General features: G+C 55.7%; 2 protein-coding genes across 4 annotated transcripts; both read right to left on the bottom strand.

Annotated features, from left to right (window-relative positions):
• On the bottom strand, nucleotides 1285-14372 carry ADIPOR1 (adiponectin receptor 1). 3 transcript variants are annotated; one of them, XM_018059921.1, is made up of 8 exons: nucleotides 14179-14372; nucleotides 7148-7381; nucleotides 6023-6139; nucleotides 5227-5398; nucleotides 4649-4835; nucleotides 3611-3798; nucleotides 2409-2602; nucleotides 1285-2107 (listed from the first exon to the last, which is right to left on the bottom strand). In XM_018059921.1, the coding sequence occupies exons 2-8, from the start codon at nucleotides 7286-7288 to the stop codon at nucleotides 1979-1981; spliced, it is 1128 nt and encodes a 375-aa protein (XP_017915410.1). In that variant the 5' UTR covers nucleotides 7289-7381; nucleotides 14179-14372; the 3' UTR covers nucleotides 1285-1978.
• LOC102177552 (NADH-cytochrome b5 reductase 1) lies at nucleotides 19190-24369 on the bottom strand. Its single transcript, XM_018060843.1, has 9 exons — nucleotides 24297-24369; nucleotides 23842-23991; nucleotides 23656-23728; nucleotides 23058-23164; nucleotides 22710-22839; nucleotides 21995-22078; nucleotides 20812-20897; nucleotides 20278-20377; nucleotides 19190-19976 (listed from the first exon to the last, which is right to left on the bottom strand). Exons 1-9 carry the CDS (start codon nucleotides 24309-24311, stop codon nucleotides 19804-19806), a joined length of 918 nt encoding a protein of 305 aa, XP_017916332.1. The 5' UTR covers nucleotides 24312-24369; the 3' UTR covers nucleotides 19190-19803.

The following is a 24847-nucleotide window of genomic DNA, read 5'->3' as shown; positions in this document are numbered from 1 at the left end:
TAAACCAAGATTTATTTTTCCACTCAGCAGTTCTGGACATTTGGCTTGTCTGTAGTATGTTGCTATGTACAGCTACAATGAAACTTTTTAGTACAAGCTAAGTTTCTCAAGGGTAACTTTTTTAAAATGTGAGTTGTGACCCACTGATGAGTTATGAAACAACTTAGTGAGTCAGAACCAGCATTAAAAAATTTTTTTAAGCATCCCCTGTGCTGGAAGCACTGGAGCCGCTTAACCACTGACTGCCAGGGAAGTCTCCCAGCATTTTTTAAATGAAGTAACTTAGGACAGGTGCCAGATGCTGCTCACACTGTAGTGTTATTTCATGTAATGTCTGACTGCTGTAACCTGTGTATACTCCACACACCCAGAGTGGTCCCATGAATGATTCTCAGCAGCGTCTGGTCAGATCCACATCTGTACCAACACGCAGTCTTACAATTCTCAGTTTTACTTTGTGGCTGCTCTGGGTTGTTGCTGGGCAGGGGTTTTCTCTAGTTGTAGCGAGTGGCGCGCAGGTCTCCATTGCGGTGGTTTCTCTTGTTGCCGAGCACAGGCGCCAGGGCACACAGGCTTAGTTGCCCAAAGGTATATGGGATCTTCCCAGGCCAGGGATGGAGCCTACGTCCCCTTCCTTGGCGGGTGAACTCTTAACCACTAGACCACCAGGAAAGCCCACCGTCTTTTAAGATTTTCAATTTGTGCCAATCTGGTAGGAGTCAGTTTGGCTTTTTGTTTCCCTGATTAGCGCTGGAGGCTGAGATCTGTTGGCCTCGTTCAAGCTTTTAAAAGGATCATTTATTCACCTGGTTGTTCAAATTTGACTGCTGAAGTGAACCCAACTCTGTAACTTGCGAAGACCCCCATGCGGTACCTATACTAGCTCACGAGGCCCACTGTGGGCCTTTCGTATCCAGTGGACAGAGCTTGGTCAGGACATTATGCAGAGGCAGAGAGAGGTGTGGAGTGACCTCTCGGTGAGACAGCCATAATCACAGCGGCTTCCAGCCTACAGCATTCTGTGGCGGGCCACCTGTCACGCAGGCATCTTCTGGTCACGGGAGGCTGCTGCAGCACACTGACGGTGCCAGGGCGCGTCTGTGTCGCCAGGAGAGACGGGCAACGCGGCCTGGAGGAGCAGGCCTGGGGTCAGCCAGGCTCGCGCACCGGCCGCCCACGCCAGCCAAGCACCTGGGATTCAGACTGGAGCCTCAGCAGAATCTGGACCGACTCCGCTGGCTTCAGTCCTCTGGAGTTACACGCGGAGAGCGGAGGCCACACAGGTTACAGAATGCAAGTGTCTTCTGAACTTTATTGTCATCATAGTCTTTGCATCGAGATACATAGCAATGATAGCAGGTTTCTTTTTAAAGCTTAGTATTAAATATTAAATATCTTTCCCCACTTTTTACATTACTCTGCCAAGAAAAAATTAAAACTCAAGTTATCTGAAGCCTGGACACACTCCCATGATTAGCCGGGCTACATAGAAGTCGGTGGCTTGTTCTTCCTGCCGTGTGAGCGGGCCCAGGCCCTAGAAAGATGGGACCAGGCTGTAATTGTTTTTGAAAAGTGTGCTACAAAAACGGATGGCCTGTTATAAGCCAGGTTACAAAGTCAGGACAGGGGTGAGGGAGGGACAGTTTCTTCCAGAAACGGAATCTCTGAGGAGTCCCAGTCCATCGCTTTTCCCCAGAATGGAGCGAGGAGGGGTCAGATCTCACCATGAGCTTCCCAGCCCCATCTCTGGGAGGGGGCGGCTCGGGGCAGGGTGGCCGCACCTGCCCTCCCCCACCTTTCTCAGCGAGGGAATGGAGTTTATTGCCCAGTGAGTGTGAAGTGGGCTGAAGCTTGGTTGGTACTGAATTCTCTAAGAGGTTTCTTCTAGAAACAGACAACTCAGACTCTTCCTCTCACTTCAGCAAAGAAGTTATTTTAAAAGCACTTGGGAAGTTCCTCCTGCGCCCCTGGGGGCGGCTCAGAGGAGGGAGTCATCAGTACAGCCCCCTTCCAGGCCGTATCGGAACTCCTGCAGGTTGGAGACCCCGTAGAAGTGGACGAAGGCCGCCGCCACCACCAGGACATGGAAGATCTGATGAGACTGGAACTGCAGGGACAAGAGAGAAGCTTCAGGGCAATGGCAGGGAGACCTGAGGGAAGCGAGAGGAGGCACTCGCCTCTCCTAGTTCCTCCGCAAAATTTCCTGCACCATAAAACCGATACATTTGTTGTAGGAAAAAAAAAAACGCGTAAGTCCTGTCACGGATTCACTCACCCACATGCACCAGCATGAGCAGGGACACGCGTCACCCCAGACACCACCTGCCCATGTCTCTCTCTGCCTCTGACCCCGACGTCCACCTTCGGGCAGGCCCACCACCACCGCCCTGCGAAGAGTCGTTTCTCACCCATATGTCGAATTTTCCAGGGAAGAAGCGCTCAGGAATGCGTGCGGCATAGAGGCCGGCTCCAGTGATGTACATCACAGCCATGAGGAAGAACCAGCCCATCTGGCCCACGGTGGTGGCCTTGACGAAGCCCTCCGCGATCGTGAAGTGCATGGTGGGCACGACGCCGCTCAAGCCAAGCCCCAGGAACACCCCTGAGCAGACGGGCGGAGCGTGTCAGGCACAGGGACGGCCCTGCTGCCCTGCTGATACAAGTTACTTCCTGGTGAACAGCACGTGTTCAGGAAATTTTGCACAAGATGGAGAGCCATCATCAGATGCTGCTTCAACGTCCAGAGTGGGAAGGAGGCTGGGTAAGTGCTGACACAGCCGTTCCCTCCTATGGAGCGCCAAGAACAAACATCATGTGTTCTCTGTTATCTGTTGAGCAACCCAGGCGATCATGTGCGTCAGAACTCTGACGGCTGCCTCGGCTACGAAGCCGAGATGGTGAGCCCTCGGGTGGTGTGCCAACCAGAGATGAGCAGGATGGGCGTGCCATTAAGAGCACAGAAGACTTAAGGAATAGGAGTCTGACCTCCTGAGGAGACAGACCCCAGTGAGAAGCCATCAGATAAAGAGCAGATGGCGCCCCTCCACACCAGGCCCCTGCCCACGGCCGCCGGGCAGGGCTCCGCTTCACCTCTGCAGACGCCCTGGGTGAGGCACCACTGGCTGGTGCTCGATGAATAGTTAACTCTCTTAAATGAGGGTTAAACCACAGCGATGTTAAGTCTCCAGGGACTGGAGACAGTGGTAATGGACGTGTGGCTGCAGTAAAGCTGGAGTCTGGACAAGACACCAGGAAGGGGCTCCTGCTCACAGCAACCCTGTCCCTCAACACGGCTCGGGCTCAAGGCGCTTTCTCTACCAAGCCACGCCTTTCATTCCCTTAGGAAAAGAACTCCTGGTGAGCTGGAGACTGTGCTTTGTACGTTTCTTACCTTCCTCAAACCAGATGTAAGAGTAGTCTTTTCTGCACTTTAATTACTGTCCTATTGCCATTTCGCTGAAACAGTATGAAACCTGCAGGGGAACTGAGCTTTGAGAATTCATGCTGTTTTGAAAGTTCTAAACACAGGTCAGGGTCTGGGTGGGGGCCCAGGGCTGGCCCCTTAGGCTCCAGGTCGAGACACCCCCGGGCGCCCTGCCTTGCGACCCACCTGCTCGCGTCTGCCGGTGCTTGGGCGTGGCGAACCGGTCCCACTGCGCCACGATGATGGCGGAGATGCCCAGGACGCAGACGATGGAGAGGTAGATGAGCCGCGGCTGCGGCGAGCAGTAGAAGGAGTAGTAGAGCCAGGGCACGAAGCTCCCCATGATCAGCAGCGCGATCCCTGAATAGTCCAGCCTGAAAGAGCCGGGGGCGGGGCGGCCAGTGGGAGGGCCGCGGGGCGGGGCGGCCGGAGGGAGGGCGGGCTCTGCTGCCCTCGCCCGACCAGAGCCAGAGCCCCCACTCCCCACGCGGTCCGGCCTGTGTCCTGACTCAAACCCCCACACGGTCAGGCACTGTTTGGGGCACGTTTGAAGGGCACCCCTTTGCCCAGGCTGTCAACAGCCACACCCCCTCACAGACACGCAGCCAGGAGCTGAATCCATCACAGTCCAGCCAGGCCCCAACTTCCATGCAGCAAGGACTCTGAGTGTTCCCCAGTTCTGACAGTTCTAAAGCCAGAACCCTTATCGTGGGAGCATCACTAAGGCGGTAGTAGTCTCTTTCAGTTGACTTTAATGATAAAAACGTATTACTTGTTGCTGGTGTTACTGAGAAAAACAGAACAACTCAGCAACACTTCCAGAACCGAAAATAACAACAACAGAAAGGAGCAAACAGAAGCCCAGGCTCAGCGCTGGGGAGGACGGGCGTCTGGGGCTCCTGATAAGCTCTCCCGGCGGGTGGGCAGGCGCGCTCGTGGGCGGCAGCGCCCTGACGGGAAGGGGGCGCCGCCCTGATGGGAAGGGAGAGCGGCCTCTGGACAGCGCTGCGCTGGGATGACGTCTACCCACAGCGGGCTCTGTCTGGAGGAGGCTGCAGTGAGAATTTTCAAGTCGGACTTAAGAGAAAAGCTTCCTGACCCTCTTACACCCACGAAACATCAGGGAATCTTGAGGAGCCCCTGCAGTTGCCAGGACCCCCCAGCACCCGGATCACTGGCGTGAGGACAGCATGTGGTTCCTCCCCCACCATCCCTGTGACTCACTTGGAGAAAGTCCGGGAGACTTTCTCTGAATGACAGTAGACAGTGTGGAAGAGCCAGGAGAAGCTGAGGCAGAGCACCGCTCCCAGGAAGAACATCCCGAACACCACCTTCTCCTGGAGCGGGGCCATGAAGTACATGTTTGGCCTCAGCATGGTCAGGATCCCCAGGAAGAGAAACAGCACAAAGCCTGCAGCAGGGGGGGAGAGAGGAGTCTGAGGAGAAAGACAATAGGCGATGCTTTAAACCAGCCCTGACGCCACAGGCTGAGCTGCGGGAACCCAGAGACCCAGACCAAAAAGAGCGTCTGCTGAACGCTGACGTGTCCTTTCTAGACGGTGGATCTCTGACGGGACGGAGCCGCCAGCCCCGGGACGGTTCTGATCACAGAGGACATCCGTTCCGATGTCTCCCCCACTCGCACACCAGTGATGAGGGGCCCTGCGAGCTCCCCGGCAGTGTAAAGACACCGCCAGCTCCCTCATAATCGCCACAACGGCGTTTCTCCTTCCCGTCCGTGCACAAAGGCCACACAGCTCCCGGGCAGGAAGCAGACGAGCCCGATGTCCCCCGGGCCTCACCCAGCAGGTGCGTCCAGATGTTGCCGGTCTCCGTGTGGATGCGGAAGATGCTCTTGAAGCAGGCGCGGAAGGAGGGCATGGGCGGCCGGTGGCCGTGCAGCAGGTAGTCATTGTCCTTCAGCCAGTCCGGGAGCACGTCGTACGGGATGACCCTCCAGCGGCCCTCCCAGACCTGCAACCACATGGGCTCTAAGCAGGGCTGGGAGCCACGAGCCTCCCCAAGGACGCGGTGTGCAGGAGAGCATCCGCCGGGTTCCAGAGGGTCCTGGGGAGCGGTGGGGGCCAGCCCGGGGCTGCAGACACCAGGACAGCAGGAGCGAGGCTGCCCCCGGACCCCCGCTTAGAGTGTCTTTGTTCTTGTGTCAGGAAGCTTATCTGGATGTGCTTAGCTGAGCAGGTCAGAACATGGCAGGACCTCCTCTCAGCTACCTGAGAAATACACGTTTACCGCTCCCCCCACACTCTGGCGGCTGTCTGTCATCGTCCCCCCTAAGTTCTCACTGTGTTGAGACTTTTCAGAGCAGGAGTTCTTAACCTAGGATGTAAAGACAGCGGACAGTGTCCAGAGAGCCGGTGAGCAAGGCTAGTCTCGGAACTCGTGATGCTGCCCCCGTGGAAATCATAGGCATTTTCATGTCAGTTTTGCAGTTACCGGTTTCTACTCATCGCCACTCAGAAATGACAAGCTCTGATAACACAGCTCGTCATGAGCGCGTGTTCAGCGTGTTGATAAAGGTGCAGTGCTCCCGCCTCAGCCCCGGGGGGGTGAGCCCACTCCCTCCCCGCGGGACGGGACCTTGTACACGAACTCCTCCATCTTCTCCATGGCGTGGTGGGCCTGCAGGGGCAGCGTGAGCACTCGCACCTCCTCCTCCTCCTCCTGCGGCCCTGGGCAGGCCTGCTCCTCCTCGGCCTGTGGGGAAGGGGAGAGTGGCTGCAGCCCTGGAGGGCCTGGGGACGCACGCGTCTGGTGCCCAAGAGGCAGGCCACGCCGCCCTCTGCCCGGCCTCTCCTGCACACAGGCCTCGGGTCTGCTCTCCGGAAGCAGGATGCTGCCTGAGTTTGCAACATCACAAGCGCTGGGGGAGAGCGCGCCGCAGCGCCCAGGGGAGAGGCCAAGGGAGCCAGCGCCCGAGGCACAGGGTCAGCAGCCCAGGCCTGCACCCAGGCCCTGGCAGCCCACCTCTGTCTCCAAGACGGTGGCCCTCAGCTTCCCCCAGTTTCCCAAACACTTCTCATTTAGACCGCTGAACGAGGAGGAGTAAGACAGAGGCTCAGAGATCCGCTAAGACTCTCAATCTGATCAGTGCCCTGTGCACTGGCCCTGGGGCCCAGACAGTGTCCACCTGCTCCGGGAGAAGCCAGGCCTCAGAGCCTGCTCCACAGGAGCAGCACAGGAGGGCCTGAAAGGGCTCGCCTCCGGGGAGACCTCCAGAGCCGAGGCGGGGAGGGCAGTTCCTCCGTGGGGCGGGTTTTCCTCCTGCGATGCTTCCTCTTAGATCTTGTGATAGAGGAACACCCCCCACCCAATTCATCCTCTGTCCGTCTAGGCACAGAGTCCCTGGTCTCCCTCAGAGTGGGGATGCTACTGGGGTTTTGCTCAGGCACAACGAAAAGCCCACTTGGGCTGTACAAGAGGCCCTGCCAGGCCCCTCCAGGGACAGGGCCTTATCTCCCCACTCTGCCCCTCGGGGACTCTGAAGAATGAGATAAAGCGGCCAGGTGCGGCCTCCACAGCAGCCTGGGGCAGCACCTGCTCCTCCCACGAGCCTTCCAGCTGGCCAGATCGGCAAGGATTTTCCATGGTATATGGAGCCTGGCCTGACTGCTTCCTGCCTTCATCAGGACAGACAGTCCAGGGCACTGTGGCTCTGGGGAGACCAACAGGTCTCAAGAGAGGCTGACCAGGGAGATGACTTACTTTGGTTGGGCTGGTGACCGCCCGCTTGCCCTTCTCCTCGAGCAGGGGTCCCAGCTCAGCCAGCTCCACTGTGTCGGCCACCCTGTTGCTGGCGGGAGCCCCGTTGCCCTGGGCCACCGCGGGTCCCTTGTGAGACGACATCAGGATGGTACCTTGGGGCCCTCCGGCTTCAGCCTGGGGAGAGCGTGGGGTCTCCTGGCCCCAGGGGCCAGAGAGCTCCCTGTGATGGGGACACTGGAAGCAAACACAGACACAGGGTGTTGACAGTTTATCCTTCTGACGTCTCATTTCTGAAGTCAATACTGAGAAAGAGACAGCCCCCCACTCATACCCTCTCCAGTCCCAGAGGCCAGTTAACTGCATTTCTCTTCCTCTGTACCGCCAGCCTTTACTGAGGTTTCACTAACCTTAAAATCTGAAAACCCAGTTGCTTCAAAAGATTTGTGTGTTTTGCACCAAACTGTCACCCCAGAAAAACAGCTACCCACCCCACATCCCTCCCACAAACACGGAGCCCGTTCAGTGAGCCGAGTTTATCCTGGTTCCCAGTGCTGGCCCAGGAAAAGCCTGGCTCCGAGACTGAGCAGCAAAAAGAGGAAGCCGAGGCCTGGCTGTAATCACCACAGGCCACCCAGGCTGAGAAGCCAACCAACTGCCAACTGAGCTCAGCGGGCTTTACCTACAAACGCCCTGAAACGTGTGCGCCGCCTACAAAAGTGGGCCGAGGGTGGGCTGCCGGTCCAGGGGTTAACTTCTCTGCAAGGCCTACTGCTTCTGTTGGAGGATCACCGCCCGGCTCTGTGAGGAGAGCACACTTTGCTCACAGCCCTGTCTTGCAGCAGCAATAACTCACCTGGCCGTGGGAGGCTGAAGACACGAGGCAGCCCCCCCTTGCCCTGCCACCAAACCAGCTCAGCACAGGCCTGTCCCAGGGACCACAGGTCATAACCTAGGCCCCACTCCAAAGAGCTTTGGAGCTGAGACACAGACCCTGTAGGAGGCAGTCTTTAATCAGGCCTCAGGAAGATAAGATGAACATTAAGAGGAGGGGAAAAGTGCCCCAAGACTCCCGACCCCCCGCTCCCAACAAAGGCATTTACTGCTCACAGCAACAGCAGCCAGAATTGGTCTGCACTGGTCACCTGAGCCCCGGGAGCCACCAGGCAGCGCAAAGATGGCCAGGTAACACCTGCACGGAGCACGCTGCCCTCCGGGGAGGAAGCAGAGCTCGGGGGCCACCTCCTTCATCAGGGCAGTCAGCGCAGCCTCGCTCCTGAGGGGGCAGTTCTGTCTCCACAGTGGTCACTGCGCATCCACCTTTGACATGTGTACCTGCTCTTCTACCCAAGAGTCAGCTCGATGCCTTCTCAGAGATTGAGACCGGATCTGTGTGGTCAGGTGAGGGCAGCCCGCAAGTTTCCAAACAGTCATGCCAGGCTCAGCCATCAGCACAGCTGAGAGCTAGCTCAGGAGAGCAAATGGCCGTGCCCCCGCCCACAGAGCCCGCTCTGGTGCCGGCACACGGGCGCTGGCTCCTCCACACACGCGGGGCTCTGCCAGGAAAGACGCCAGCCCACAGCCGCAGCCGACGACTGGGCCCCTGGAGAGGGGGGAGCCAGAGGCCCACGAAGCCCTCAGGAGACAGGCGGCCCACGTGAGCAGAAACACTGGGCAATCTCTTTCAATAGGCTGACCACAAAGACACAGTTCCTCAAACTGAAGTACTCCCGGACAAACAACTTTAAGAAGAAACAATTGACACTGCAGTGAAAACACAGATAGCTCTGGGCACCCCAGACAAGGATGAGAAGGGGAATATACTCAGCTAGAGTCCAGTACTCGAGAGGCGGCCACTAGGGTCAGAAATAGACATTTTCTCAGGTCTGGGATGCGGTGCCACACAGATCACTAATTTATGCATGTCCCTGATTGTGGTCAGAACCTGTATTTCAGAATCGGTGGAAGAATGACGGAGGCAGCATTCCCACCAGCAAGCGTGTGACCCGCTAGCTAAGGCGTTACGCGCTTGTGCCTCTGGGCTGCTCTCTGTCCCCATCCCCAGAGCAGCCAACACCCCCCCGGAATACTTAACAAGTGCACTTAGTGCCAGCGCCCCGAGGTGCTTTAAGGCACTGTGCAAAACCCCAAGTCACGCAAGTCGCTGTCCTGAAGGAGCCTGTAGCCCGGTGGCATGAGGCCGCCCGCGGCACGAGCAGAACCAGGGGCAGCGCCACTGCTCCAGCAGGAGAGCCCTGGGCTAGGACGGCGCCCACCCGGTGCAGGTGAGTGCTGTGGGCCTGACTCGCCCGTGGGGGTGAGAATGATACACATTATACGCTGGGCAGTCAGGGCCAGAGAGCAGGCGCGGACTCCAGCCTGGCGCACTTCCTAACTTCCTCACTGGGTCTGACGCTCTCACGCCCTCAAGCCCAGCGTCCTCCTAGGAGGACCTCGGTCTTGTGGCAATCTTCAAAGGCTTTCCTTGTTCAGTCGAAACCATCTTCTGTTGCTTCTGAGCCCCTTTGGCTCCCACACCCCACCCCCAGCATTATCTCTAGACCCAGAGTCACTAACTCTGACAGGCACCCGGTAACTCACAAGCCAGGCACGTTACAGCTCATCACACAAGACACATCGCCACGCATCAAAGAACAGACGACGACGCTCAGCGGAGGTCATGTCACCCTAGTGAGCAGAGTCCACCGTCCAGCGGGGTCTTCTAAACTACCAACACAGGGACAGGAAGGGAGAGAAAGGGCGCGGAGGTCTGGTAAGAAAGAAAAGCAAGTGACGCTAGAACCTGAAAGTCTACTTGGCAGGGTGGGCCTCTCACAGACGGCCGACGACTGGGACAGGCGAGCCTTTCGGCGCCCGCTGTGCCGCGCCGGCGCCAGCGCCAGCCCCTGGGGCCTGAGGACGGACTCTGGGGGCACTCAGAGCAGATGGGCTTCACTGTCCCACGAGCTTTGCTTCTGATTTTTTAATGTTTCATGGGTTTCTTGAAATTTTTTAAAGATTAATTTTATTTACGGCTGTGCTGGGTCTCTTGCCGCGCGGGCTTTCTCCAGTTGCGATGAGCAGGGGCTCCCCTCGGGCTGCGGGTGCAGGCTCTAGGCCACGCGGGTTCAGTAGCTGCTGGCTGCGGCTGCAGTGGTCGCAGCTCCCAGCTCGGGCACAGGCTCAATAGTCGTGGCGCCCAGACTTCGCTGCTCCCTGGCATGAGGGGTCTTCTTGAACCTGTGTCTCCCGCGTTGGCAGGTGGATTCTTTACCACTGAGTCGCCAGGGAGGCCCTCACAAACCTTCCTGTCCTTACATGTTCTAGAGGAGACACCTTTCTCCTCAAAATCGCCACATCCAATGAAGCAGTTATAATTGGGCCAAACTCCACTGAGTGCATTTTTGATGGGATTTCTTTACTTCAAGTTAATACATCTTTGCCACTAAGCTCTCCCGCTGGATAGCCCTGTGACATTGGAGGGCAGGGCTGTGGGGGCAGGGGCTGCCTGTGCTCCTATGAACAAGATTACCTGGCGCCAAACTCGGGGAAGCACTGATTCTTAGTTGCCAGCCTTTGTTGGTGAGTTTATTTCCCTCACACTTTTGGAGACGTTTATTTTGTGAACCAGTTCCCAAGTTTTTCACATTATAGTACACTCCTTCTCAGGAGTCAAAGGCACAGAACTTCTAGAAATTTTTAATCTAGGGTCCCTGAGCCCTTGGAGGTTCCACAAGTTAAGCTCCTTCTTACGCCTACCTGACTCTCACAGTAAAGCAAGACTTGTTCTGTTGTGTCTGACTCTTTGCAACCTCATGGACTGGAGCCCTCCAGGCTCCTCTGTCCATGGGATTCTCCAGGCAAGAACGCTGGAGTGGGTGGCCATTCCCTCCTCCAGCGGATCTTCCTGATCCAGGGATCAAATCCACATCTGCATTGCAGGAGGATTCTTTTTTTTTCCTTTTGAATGATGTAGGCAGAGTTTTTTTTTGTAAAGCACACACATCAAGGACCAGTTTGCTGTTAGATCACTGCACAGATGCAGTCCCAGCAACAGGCAGAAAACTCCACGACCCCAGTGTCCATTCACATTCGGTGGGCTTGTCCTCATCAGCAGAAAGATCGAGCCAAGCAACCGTGATTTCTATGCTGCTGCTGCATTGCTTCAGTCGTGTCCGACTCTGTGCGACCCCACAGACAGCAGCCCACCAGGCTCTGCTGTCCCTGGGATTCTCCAGGCAAGAGTACTGGAGCGGGCTGCCATTTCCTTCTCCAAGGAAGATTCTTTACCACTGAGCCACCAGGGAGCCCAAAACAAGACGAGTCCAAGCAGTAAGGACAGAGAACACAGTCGTCTCTGCCGCCCTGTCAGGGAAGGTGGCTGCGTAGCGCTGCTGGGGGAAATGAGTCAAGGCAAAGGCTTACGTTTGAAAACTGCTGAATTACAACAGTGGAGCCTCAGCTTTCCTATTTAAGTACAAGTGCCACTGACTTGAAAACCCAGAATCTAACTTTCTTTGTAGCTCTTCTCCAGGTAAAGCTATCTCAACAGAAATAGGTCTTTTTTGAACCCCAGACAGACAGGCAAGCTTTCCAAATGCCCTAACACAAGGCAAAGTAAACAGGAATGGGAACGCGTTTCATGCCAGCCCTTGATTTTAATACCTGGCTTTTAAGTACATTAACACATCATATGGTCACTGTCTACTGTGAGAGCCCAGATGAAACAAGTAAACGAGGTACATGTCTAAAAGCGAATCACTCGGAACCAGTTTGCCTTGAGGGCACTTTCAAGGATCTATTCAATCTAAGACAGCTAAAACTTCATACATAGTAACCATGCCCCCAGCATTTCTGAGCAGGAAAAGGCAATTCACCTCGAAAATAGTGAAAGGAACACAGTCCAGTGGGCAACATGAGGGACGAATGGACATTAAGGGCAAAACCTAACAACTCTGATGGATACCAGCACCAGAAAACACCGCACCAGTACTGATGAAACTTCTGCATGTAGAGATGGCTTCGGTTTTCCCTGGTGGCTCAGGCGGTAAAGAATCCGCCTGCAGTGTGGGAGACCTGGGTTCAGTCCCTGGGTTGGGAAGATCTCCTGGAGAAGGGAAAGGCTACCACTCCAGTATTCTGGCCTGGAGAATTCCCTGGACTTGTAGTCCCTGGGGTCGCAAAGAGTCACACACGACTGAGCGACTTTCACTACTTCACTTAGCTCACCAGTATGATCACCAGTAGGTGGGGTTGTGTTCCACGTGTGTCAAACAGTTCCTTTCTGGCTTTATATTAAAGAAGCCAAGGAGATTTCTTAGGGAAATAAACAACAGACTTATTGGCCTAGAAAGAAGGGAAAATTCTTTACTGTCCACAAAGAAGCGTGGCGTTGTGGCTGCAGAGACAAGGCACAGAGGAGCCTGGCCTCAATGTTAAGAGGAGGCAGCAACTCATCTGTCTCCTAGCACCGCTACAAGGCTAAACGCCATTAAGCGCTGGAGGAATTCAGGAGGAAGCTCAGTTTGAGCTGGAACATCGGGAAAGGTTTTGTGGAAGATTTTAAGAAAGGATTTTGATAGGTAAAGATAGGATCAAAGCATTCCTGAGGGTAGTGCTGTGAACCTGGGCAGGCTCAAAAGAACAGAGACCCCAGGGCAGTGAATAATCCACTTTCCACAAGGAAATCTTGGAAAGGCAATGTGAGGCCAGACTTAAGAAGAAGCTGAAGACAGTCTAAAAGCTGAAAGCAGTGCACTTTATCCATCAGCAACCGGGGGCCCACTGGGAAGGGTGTGCCCTGTCTGAACTTTCAACCTGCAGGCAAAACAGGCAACCTGCTTAAAGTTTCTGTTTATCCCCTGGGCATCAGATAGTTTCTTGGCCCCTGAGAACAGAATGCTTTCAGATTCTACTCAACAATTAGGTACCTGCCCTAAGATGGCTGCTTACAGGCAACACACCAGTCCGTAAGACTGATGCCCCAAGTACACGGAAGTTACTCCTGGGGTGAAGAAATTCCAGGGCGGCAATCCGTGTGTCAGCGCCCCGCCTGAATCCCAGCACTGCGTGGACACTACCAAACAGCAGCAGCAGCAGCCGCCACAAGAGGCGATGCAAGCCTAGGTCTTAGCGAACAGCCGTAAACAGACCCCAGAGCCCCTTCACTTCAGAGAGAGCCAGTCAGTCCAGTGCTCGCTTGATTCAAGCGGGGAGCCTATACATCCTTTCCCTGCTGTGTCTTCTCCCTCCGTGGGGGAAACGCCAGATTAACCTAGCAAAGCACTCTGCAGGCCTCCTGTTGCTCCTCCGACACCTGAAGCTCCCTAAATGAAATTCGCCTTGTCCGTTTCCCACTCGCCTGCGTAGCGCCTGAAACCGAGAGGAAACATCTATTCCATTAAAAACTGAAGGCTTGACCAAAAACCTCAAACAGGATGGCACCTATGAGAGATTTCTGAGGGAATAAAATTTCCTTTTTCCCCAAAGTACTTTAGATTTCGCTCACATTGCAGCATTTAGGGCCACCTTACACACAGGCCAACTGTCCACCAGCCTCCCCTTCCCCGCCGCCAAGGTGGGGGGCACTGTCACGGTCTAGTAACCGCGGGGCTCCTCGGGCTGCCGAAGGCGGGGGCTCCCTGCCGGACGGCCGCTCCGAGCCTCAGGCCCGCAGCCCCTCGGAGCTCGCCTCGCGCGGTCTTGGGACCAGGCTCAGCTCCGGCCTGGCGGCCCTGAGCCGGAGCCTGAAGCCCGACGTCTCACCCTGGCGACTGGTGGGTACGGCCGCCACGGCGGCTGTTGACAGCGGGGGACGCGACTCGCACGGGAGGGGCCGGGAACGCGGACAGCTGACGCGTTGAGGCTGGAGGAGCGGCCGGCCCCGAGCGGGGGTCCGGGGGCCCTGGGGACGCCCGGGCGGTCCAGCCCTACGGCAGCTGCCTCAGGCCCGCGCCGAGACTCCCATGGGGAGCCCGCCCTCCGGCCGATCCCCGCCCTCCGGCCTGCTCGCCACCGAACCCAGGGGAACTTACGGCGGGCGGAGGGCTGTGCTGGGGGCCGCGGCACCGGCGCTACATCCCGCGTCGCTAGAGGCGGCCTGCGGCCGAGCGGCCTGGATCGTCTGCGCCCTCCCGGGGCCGGAAGGGGCGCGCAACCGCAGGGCGTCACCTCCGCGAGAGCGTCACGTCCTCTCAGACGCCCGGCTCCCGGCTCTCGCGAAGTCCAATCACAGGCCGGCCCCTTGGACCCGCCCCCAGGACGGCCCCGCCCCTCCACCTGACCCCGCCCGCTCTAGCCCGGTGATCTTCGTTGTTGTTCAGCCGCTAAATCGTGTCTCACCCTGCGACCCCATGGCCGGCAGCAGCCCTAGACTCCTCTGTCCGGCAATCTTTCCGCAGTCCGGACCACAGGCCCGCCCCCTCGGCCCCGCCTCCCCTGTGGCCCCGCCCCTCCCGGCGGCCCCGCCCCCAGCCGTACGACAGCGCCTCAAGTCCCAATCGCAGGTCCGTTCCCCTCGGCCCCGCCTCCCGCTCACGGGCCCCGCCCCCTCGCTCTGCTCCAATCGTAAACCTTCCCTCGCAAAGCCTCGCGGGAACCACACCCTCCAAGTTGCTAAACTGAGCCCTGCGAGTGAAGTGAAGTCGTTCAGTCGCGTCCGACTCTTCGCGACCCCATGGACATATCCTACCAGGCTCCTCTGTCCATGGAATTTTCCAGGCAAGAGTACTGGAGTGGATTGCCAGCAATGCTGAATTTCCTGTCCCACACCTGCCCTCTAGGCTGGGCACTTCTTAATCCTTCTTCTTCAACCTCATGGCCCCTCCTTTCTGCAAATATTTACTGAGCGCCCCACGCGTGTGAGGCACGAGGCCAGCAGGTTCCTGGTCAGGAATAGCGGCGAGGCATTGGCTGGCCTTTCTCGCGGACTCCCTGCTCTGGCTCGGGCTCCGGCTGAGGCTGGATGGGGACCGCAGGGTGCCGCAGCCGCCATCTGGGGGCATGACACCTGATTTGTCACAAGGCTGGTAAGTGACCAGTCTATTCAAGATGCAGAGACAGGGTGGTTTATTATAATCCTGATGTTTCAGGGTCTTTTCCAATGAGAAGAGCCGACTCAATGGACATGAGTTTGAGCAAGCTGTGGGAGTTGGTGATGGACAGGGAATCCTGGCGTGCTTCAGTCCATGGGATAGCAAAGAGTTGGACATGACTGAGCGACTGAACTGAACTGAGCGGATGCTTCAGGGCAGTGGGAATAATTCTCCAGGTGCTGGTTAAAACTGTAGGCTCTGAAATCACATAGACCCAGGCTTCCATCACTAGCTAGCCTCTGACCTTGAGCACGTGTTTGAACCCTCCATGATAAGTACCTCGTCTGAAAAATAGGAATAAAACAGTGCTGTTTCATGGGCTCTTTGTCAGGATTGAGACAATTTATGCAGGTTTTTGGCTTGATGCTTGGCAAATCATAAATGCTTCACAAATCTTAGTTATCATGTGCTGTCCACTGTATAAAACCCTCAGAAATGGCTGCTGTCCACAGATGTTTGCTCTCAGCTTGGCATTAAAGTCTCTCACCCACTCTCAGGCCTCACCTGCCTCCACTTGCCCTCTGGCATTTGGGCTTCAATGAACTTGCCGAGTTCTCCAACATGAACTTCTCTTCTGTCCTTCAGGCTTTTGTACACACCGATCCTTCTGTTGGAACACCCACCCTGTCATTCTCTGCCAAAAGATCCAAGCAACTTACAATGCCCAGTTCTGGTTTGCTTTGGACCAAAACAATCCTAGGTTCATACTCAGGCTCTGCCAGCCACTGACCAGCTATGTGACTTCCTACATGTCCTGGCTCCCAGACTCAGGATTATCATAAGGATTCAGTTACACCATGATCATGATCAAATCCCTTACAATTATACAGTGGAAATGACAAATAGATTCAAGGGATTAGATCTGATAGAGTGCCTGATGAACTATGGACAGAGGTTAGTGACATTGTACAGGAGGTAGTGATCAAGACAATCCCTAAGAAAAAAGAAATGCAAAAAGGCAAAATGGTTGTCTGAGGAGGCCTTACAAATAGCAGAGAAAAGAAGAGAAGCGAAAGCAAAAGAGAAAAGGAAAGATATCTCCATTTGAATGCAGAGTTCCAAAGAATAGCAAGGAGAGATGAAAAAAAGCCTTCCTCAGTGATCAGTGCAAAGAAATGGAGGAAAACAATAGAATGGGAATGACTAGAGATCTCTTCAAGAAAATTAGAGATACCAAGGGAACATTTCATGCAAAGATGGGCTCGATAAAGGACAGAAATGGTATGGACCTAACAGAAGCTGAAGATATTAAGAAGAGGTGGCAAGAATACACAGAACTATACAAAAAAGATCTTCAAGACCCAGATAATTACTATGGTGTGATCACTCACCTAAAGCCAGACATCCTAGAATGTGAAGTCAAGTGGGCCTTTGGAAGCATCACTACAAACAAAGCTAGTGGAAGTGATGGAATTTTAGCTGAGCTATTTCAAATCCTGAAAGATGATGCTGTGAAAGTCCTATACTCCATATGGCAGCAAATTTGGAAAACTCAGCAGTGGCCACGGGACTGGAAAAGGTCAGTTTTCATTCCAATTCCAAAGAAAGGCAATGCCAAAGAATGCTCAAACTACTGCACAATTGCATTCATCTCACATGCTAGCAAAGTGATGCTCAAAATTCTCCAAGCCAGGCTTCATCAGTATGTGAACCGTGAACTTCCTGATGTTCAGGCTGGATTTAGAAAAGGCAGAGGAACCAGAGATCAAATTGTCAACATCCATTGGATCATCAAAAAAAGCAAGAGGGTTCCAGAAAAACATCTATTTCTGTTTTATTGATTATGCCAAAGCCTTCGACTGTGTGGATCACAACAAACTGTGGAAAATTCTTCAAGAGATGGGAATACCAGAACACCTGACCTGCCTCCTGAGAAATCTGCATGCATGTCAAGAAGCAACAGTTAGAACTGGACATGGAACAACTGGTTCCAAATAGGAAAAGGAGTACGTCAAGGCTGTATATTGTCACCCTGCTTATTTAACTTATATGCAGAGTACATCATGAGAAATGCAGGATTGGATGAAGCACAAGCTAGAATCAAGATTGCCAGGAGAAATATCAATAATCTCTGATATGCAGATGATACCATCCTTACGGCAGAAACTGAAGAACTAAAGAGCCTCTTGATGAAAGTGAAAGAGGAGAGTGAAAAAGTTGGTTTAAAGCTCATCAGAAAACTAAGATCATGGCATCTGGTCCCATCACTTCATGGCAAATAGATGGGGAAAGTGACAGACTTTATTTTGGGCTCCAAGATCACTGCAGATGGTGACTGCAGCCTTGAAATTAAAAGGCACTTGCCCCTTGGAAGAAAAGTTATGACCAACCTAGACAGCATATTAAAAAGCAGAGACATTACTTTGTCAACAAAGGCTCATCTAGTCAAGGCTATGGTTTTTCCATTAGTCATGTATGAATGTGAGAGTTGGACTATAAAGAAAGCTGAGCACTGAAGAATTGATGCTTTTGAACTGTGGTGTTGGAGAAGACTCGAGAGTCCCTTGGCCTACAAGATCAAACCAGTCCATCCTAAAGGAAATCAGTCCTGAATTTCACTGGACGGACTGATGCTGAAGCTGAAACTCTAATAGTTTGGCCACCTGATGCGAAGAACTGACTCATTTGAAAAGGCCCTGATGCTGGGAAAGATTGAAGCGGGAGAAGGGGACGACAGAGGATGAGATGGTTGATGGCATCACTGCCTTGATGGACATGAGTTTGAGTAAACTCTGGGAATTGGTGATGGACAGGGAGGCCTGGTGTGCTGCAGTCCATGGGGTCAGAGTCAGACACAACTGAGAGACTGAGCGTTTAGCACAGCGCCTGCAGCACGGCTGTTAACTAAGAAGCGTCCTTCTCTTCCTCTCAGAATCTTTTCTGAACTCTTACCGTCTGCACCTTCTATCTGCTCCATAGTGCTCACCGTGTTGCAGTTATTCATCATTGTCTTCCTCTAGACTATGAGTTGTTTGGGGTCTAAGAACAGTGAACCCTCAGGACCTAGCACAGGGCTTGGTGCATGGAAGTCCTTCATGTTTGTATGCGGAGTGGATAAGACAGAAACCCGTGCGAGACAAGGAATGAGCTTCTGTGTAGGGAATTCTCTCTGCTGGGGTGCTTCACTCTCTGAGCCCAACAATCCTAAGCAAGATTTTCCTCTTTGGTGGTTAGGTGTCCAAGTGCTCACAGAGCCCAGTACATACACATGGCAACTGATCAGACATGCCTGAAGGGACCCCAGGAGCAATTCAGTACTGGCTCTACCCTGGGGGGGCCCACAGCCATTCTTTCTGGGGCCCCAGGAGAAGTCATACACAGTTCCATGCAGAAAAACAATGCCAACCTTCCTGCTGTCCTGATGCATTGTTCTGTGCCAGTGTGACTAACAGAGGATCTGAAGAGGGAGGGACCCTGCCGTGATGCCGAGAGGGAGCGGACTGGGCCCAGTTGCTGGAACAGGAAAAGGGCAGTCAGGACAGATGGGTCCAGGGAACTCTGTCCAGGCACCAGCCAGTCTGGCCAGGGCTGGTGAGGTCAGGTTACTTTTTAAAGGACCAAGGCTTCTCTTCCAAATAGAAAGACAATACTTTGACTTATTTGCCAGGCACCCTGAAGAATAAACACAGTGAAGGGCCAAGAGAAGGCAGGAGAGCAGGAGCGGCCAAACCCAGGACCACTGTGAGGGCACCTGGGCTCCAAAAGCTTCCCTCTCACTTATATTCTCCTTCATCCTCCTGAGGCGTCTCCAGGGAAACCCTGCACTTCTGGCTTTGCTGAGACAGCTGCTGAGAGGAGTGTGGACTTTGGGGACAGCTCACGTTTCAGCCAGGGCACAACCACTCCGAGGTTCAGTGGAAGACCTGAAGAAAATTCTATGCTGGGAAACAGTTCCTCCTCACATTCTCAGCATGAAAAGCCTTGGAAACAAGGACCCAGACACAACAGCCTCTTAGGTGAACCCCAGGGCCTGTGCCCCATTTATTTGCATAAGCCAGAGGTTTCTGCCGCAGTAGCAGTCTCAGACCAGGGGCAGCCCCCTCCCTCCAGCCTCGGCAGGTCCAGAGCGAGACAGACACCAGACACAGTTCAGATTCCTTTCTCTGAGGCTGAGGAGACCATTTCCTCCCCTCCCTTGTCTCTAAAAGACAAGGTCTGTAAGCCTGCACCCCCACCCCCATACACAGTCTGCTATGGGTTAAGCACCAAATATTAAATGAAACCCATTACACAGGGTTCTTTCACCACAAAGACTGCGATGCCATCGAGGAACCAGCCAGTCTGGGAACAGCTGTGCCCGCTTCCTTCTCTCCGACTCATGGGAGAGTCTGCTCCAGGAGCCTGACTTGCATATCATCACAGGGAGACTGGGGGCCTTCCAGGGGAAGACTTGGCCTGGGCCATCTTCCATGGCTATAAGGACGTTGTTCCTGCAGGGACCATCCAGACCTGAGCTCTGAGTAAGGCAAATAGGCTGATACTGTCGGGAAGGGCGTCCAGGGCTTATGGCCTTTGGGTGCTGGCTGGGGGCAGGGGGCAGCCACAGGGCAGGGGAGTGCGGGAGGCTCAGTAGGTGAAGCGCATCTTCGGCGAGTAGCCCAGTTTGTCCAGGCTAGGGTGGCAGGCCTGCTGCACCATCGGGGGTGGTCCACAGAGCAGCAGCAGCGTGTCCTCCCCGGGGGCGGGCAGGCGCTCCCGGATCATGTCCGCAGAGACGAAGCCCTTGCTGTAGGCCCAACCTGCATGGGAGAGGAGAGCGCCACCTTCCAGAGCTGCGCTGGCCACGGGGGCAGTGTGGGCAGGGGTGGGTGCTCTGCACCCTCTGGACTGGCTCCTCAGAAGGCCTACAGGTGCAGCAGCACCAATCGTCAGTGGGACAGCCAGCCCTGCCACCCCCAGTCAACAGGAACCGCAGGGAAGGGTCCAGGGGAGCACTGAGTCCATGCACGCGGAGGCTGGCAGCATCAGCGGGCTTCACTGAGACCAGAACCCACGGGAGGGGGAGCCCTGATCTGCGACGCCCAGCAATGGGGACGGCACCTTCTGGGGGGTGATCCAGGGTGAACCAGAGCTTAAAGCGGTTGGGGTGTCGGGCCTGCAGCTCCTCCAAGTCCTCTCGTAAGATTATATCCTTTTCAGTCTGAAATGAAGTGGAGAAGCAAAGTCTTTAGGAACCTTCTCAGATGCTGAAACATAAAAAGTTCTCTGCTATAACAACTCTCCAACCAGGAAAGAAAAAGCAAGCAGAAGTTCAAGGGTATAAGCAAGACTTTGAGGGAGTTAGGATGAAAGGAAGGAGAGGGAAGGAGCCTTTATCGACACAATGAAAGGAATGAAGACGGGCTGTGTGACAGGAAACTCAAGGAGCCAGTCTCTGCACTCTGCAAATGTCGTCTCTTTCTCTTTCCTCAGGGGCCAGGGAAGGAATCTGGCTCAATGCTCTGTCCTGCTTACTGTGGGGAGGACCCTCTACCCCAGTGGGGCCCTGGGCAGAGGCTGGGCCAGTGTACCCACTAGGACCACCCTCCCCACACAGTAGCTATGAAATCCCAGGACTGAGAAAAGCGAAGCAACCTGATTGGCAAACAGCAGAGAGCACTGGGTAGGATCTTCTGGGTCTTTCAGGATGGCCCGGATCAGCTGCAGCATCGGAGTGATTCCTGCGCACAGACACCCCGCGGTGAGACACAGGCCTGCTTCCCATCCCTGCCTGTGAGTTGCCTGACCTGATCAGCTCAATTCTACTCACTCAGCCCTTCACTCTGCTTTCCTTCATGTTCTAATTCTCTGTGCTTCTCCTGTGACTTCACAGGACCAACATTTCTGGACAGAGGTGCCCTTTATTCCAGACTCACTAAGTTTCCTATCTGGTAGGTGACTTGGGATCAGGTGCTCAGTGTTCATAGAAGTTCATGTTGTTGAAAAAAAAAAAAAACTCAAAGTGAAAGTCGCTCAGTCATGTCCGACTCTTTTCAACCCCATGGGCTATATATATAGTCCACAGAATTCTCCAGGCCAGAATACTGGAGTGGGTAGCCTTTCCCTTCTCCAGGGGGATCTTCCCAACCCAGGGATTGAACCCAGGTCTCCCACATTGCAGGCAGATTCTTTACCAGCTGAGCCACAAGGGAAGCCCTCATGTTGTTGAAATCCTTCTAAAGAACCAATCCAGGACTCTCCTGAAGTCCGCTGGAGGGTAGGGCTTGATATCCCAAATGACTGTAAGCACCTACTGACTCCGCGATGAGGGTCCTAGAACCCTGGACTCGCAGGTTAAGTGCCTGAGCTTTGGAACTGGGCAGAGCTGCACACTGACCCTGCCTCCAGCCATGCGTGGAAAGCGTTCAACCTCTCCGAACCTCCGTTTTCTCATCCCTAAAAAGGGAAGGCTCATACCTACGTCACAGACACAGACAGAGAGACGAGCACAGTGTCTGCCGCAGGCAAACGTCCAATGCTAGTTTTCTTCCTTCTCCGCTGTCCTATTCCTAGCGGCTTCTCTGGTCTCACCCCAGATTTATTAGGTTCATTCAATCTGAGGTCTTGGAAGAGCCCACCTCATACTGTCAGTTAGAAATAAATTCTGGGAGGGCTTCTGCCTGGTTATGACTTTGCTTTGCAGCACCCAGGGGGCTCTAGGCACTGCTGGGGACCCCCCAGTTTGGCCACGATTACCAAACCTTCTGAGGGGCACCCGGAGCTGTCACGGCCACGGTCACAATGGAGGGAGGGAGAGGGCAGCCCTGGGGCCATGCACCTGTGCCTCCGGCAATCATTCCCAGGTTCCTGGCCACGCAGGCTTCTGGTGGAGCCTTTTTGTTGGGCTGGATGTTAAACTTCCCTGAGAGGTTAAGCGGAGAGATGGGAGAAAGAACAAAGTCAGTTCAGCGAAGCAAGAAAATAAATGCAGAGTCAGAAACATGGCCCAGGCCAGCTCAGCAGCTGCTGTGGAATCCGATCCTGGGGCGGCGGTGTTGGGCCAGCCCTGACAACGAGACATTTGCGGGACAATCAGGCCAGGACTGTCTGTCCCACGTGATGAGCAACAGGGAGTCATCAGCTGGCTCCCGCAGAGGGTCGCTCCCTGGAGAGGGCGACAGGCATGGGGCCAGGTGGGACTCTACCTCCCCAGGGGCCCAGAGCAGCGCCCAGGATGCCCGCACCCACTGTTCCCGTGGGAAGGGCAGACGCCATCGTCAGCCCTGGCTCTCTGCAGCCTGGCCTGGGAGTGAGTCTCTGAGGCGGAGCGGGAGCAGCGCGCCTTTGTCAGCCATCCCCACAGCTGTCAGGGCGGCTGAACTGTGCGGATGCGGGACTGGCCTCGGGCACATGGGGCTGTGGAAGACGCCTGTGTCTAACACCGGGGCTGTGTCCACAGGCAGGGCAGGCGGGCCTCACCCCCGTGCACGCACACACAGAGCCACACTCCAGAGAGGTCCGCGGGCACCAGAGTTGCGGGGGCGGGCCGTTACCTTTTCCCGCGTAAGTGAGCAGCCCACTTGGCCCCCGAAACTCCACCATGTCCCCAATCTTCAGGCTATCCAGGTACTGAGACATCTTCCCTCCCTCAGGAAATTTGGGGTGCACGCCCTTCAGATAGACCTGATAAGACAGAACGGAAAGAACTTTATTTGAATGTCCCTGGCTTCTGAGTCCCCCGGTGACAGAACCTTCCTGAAGCTGGGCAGGGATGACACCAGGGCTGTGTCCTCACGTCCACAAAGAACATGCGCCGCCTCCTACCCAACACATTTTGAAGTTTCTACAAAGCTCAGAGGGAGGAGGATAAGGGCTCCGGGGGCTCCTTCTGACCCTCTTACCTTGATGACAAGATCCACGTAGCCCTGGTCCTCATCGCTGGTGACAGGAGTGTACGGCCTGATGACCAGGTTGCCGTCGATCCGGGCAGAGAGGTAGACATGTTTGCCTGGGGACCACGTGAGAGCTACATGTGGACCGGCTGCACTCCGGCTACCTTTCAGAACACTCTGGGAGGTCTGAGAGGAGAAAAGCATCTTGCTCCCTACCGGGGTCCCCGTGAGCTACCAGGCAGGGAGGATTCAACCCTTTGAGGCCCTAGCTGGACCCTTCAAAAGCTGCCCTCTGCAGAAACTCTTATCAGCGACTGCCAGGACTTTACTGGAGAGCTGAGGGTCTGGGCAACGGGGAGAAGGGCAGAGTTTGCTCAGGAGCAGTATTTGCTCAAATCCTGCAGGAAGGAGGGGGAGTGTTGAGTGCTGAAGATGTCTAGGGGCACCGAAGCCACGCCCAGAGTGGCCCAGGGCACCACGCAGCCTGGAGGGGAAAGGGGGACAGAGCGCAAAGGCAGCGGAAGGGAGGAATGCGGTGCAGGAGACCCCAGGAGGGGAGCCACCCTGTCAGGGCACCAGGGACAGGAGCCCACGCCACCCTTCTTACCCACAGGCAGCCCCAAAACGTGGTGAGCCGTGGGCAGGGCAAAGCGGAACCTCTTGGTGTTGTGATTCACGGTCTGGAGGACAGATGACAAGCGTCTCACCAGGCAGGTCTGGTGCGGCCAAGGCTCCCGGGCACCCCAGCCACGGTCTAGCGGAGCTCCGGCCCCGCCCCTACTCCACAACTCACAGTCTTGTCTAGCAGTCGCAGCCGGTACTTCTCATTGGGGTCCAGGAGCGTGACTGGCGGCCGGCGGGACCTCCGCACCAGGTAGGCGCCCAGAGCCACGCCGGCCAGCGTCAGCAGCCCCACGCCCAGGGAGGCCAGCAGGACCGGGCTCTGCAGGCAGAGGGGGCAGTGACAGCCGCGCTGGGGAAGAGCCCAGGGCGCGGGCGGGGACGGGCCCCGGCGACCTGCGCCCCAGGAGGGCTAGCCCGGACTCCGGCCCAGGGGCCAGCCGAGGCCCGGGGGCAGCCTGGGTGGGGCCCCCAGCCCGAGCGTGCGGCCCCGGGACCCCGGCATCCGGGGAGGACGTGAAGCCCTGCTGGGCGGGGCCGGCGGCGACAGCCCCTGGTCGGGACCTGAGTGCCGGGTCCCAAAGGGGACGAAGTCCCCCGGCGCGGGGTACAGAGCGAGGGTCTTACCGGCTGCAGCCCCATGACGAGAACCGCGGAGCTCGCCGCGCAGCCGGCCGCCGGATCCCACAATGCGCCGCGAGGAGGGAGGGGGCGGTGTGGGCGGGGTAAGTGGGCGGGGAGATGGGCGGGGCCACCGGCGCTCCACCCCTTTCCCCCAGACCCAGGAGCCCTACCCGGAGGGGCTGCCCCTCCAGCCCCTCCTCCCCAGCCTTCGGTCGGTGGCCGCTTGGACCGCTTCGGCTCCAACAGGCAGAGTTCTGTCAAACGTAGACACATACCCTGCAGGAGCTGGGAATCTCAAGCGTGCAGATGCTCAGCGAGAGACAGGCTCAAAGCGAGAGTCAGGCTCAAAGAAGAGCGGGAGGGCCTGCCAGTAACTAAGGGTTGTGTAGGCACCTTGGTTTCTCAACAGGCAGAATTTCAACCGGAGGATCCACAGCCTGGCCGAGTCTCCTCAGGAATGACAGGGGCAACTTCGTTGTCTGCTTCCGTGACTGGTTTTGCTCGCACCCGGCCATCAGGCTCATTCAGGAGCTCACTTTGGGTCCAGGTCAAGA

Source organism: Capra hircus, chromosome 16, assembly GCF_001704415.2.
Source record: "Capra hircus breed San Clemente chromosome 16, ASM170441v1, whole genome shotgun sequence".
NCBI lineage: Eukaryota > Metazoa > Chordata > Mammalia > Artiodactyla > Bovidae > Capra > Capra hircus.
Note: the sequence above shows the minus strand (reverse complement) of the source record. Positions and strands in the feature narration are given on the sequence as shown.

Coding starts and splice junctions, on each gene's coding strand:
- ADIPOR1 (XM_018059921.1), bottom strand. CDS start 7,288: ATGTCGTCTCACAAGGGACCCGCGGTGGCCCAGGGCAACGGGGCTCCC. Junction 4,836..5,226: donor CATCTGGACGCACCTGCTGG/GTGAGGCCCGGG, acceptor CCCCTGCTGCAG/GCTTTGTGCTGTTTCTCTTC. Junction 3,799..4,648: donor GTCTCCCGGACTTTCTCCAA/GTGAGTCACAGG, acceptor CGGCTCTTTCAG/GCTGGACTATTCAGGGATCG.
- LOC102177552 (XM_018060843.1), bottom strand. Junction 20,898..21,994: donor AATGATTGCCGGAGGCACAG/GTGCATGGCCCC, acceptor GTCTGTGCGCAG/GAATCACTCCGATGCTGCAG. Junction 19,977..20,277: donor CCTGGATCACCCCCCAGAAG/GTGCCGTCCCCA, acceptor TCTCCCATGCAG/GTTGGGCCTACAGCAAGGGC.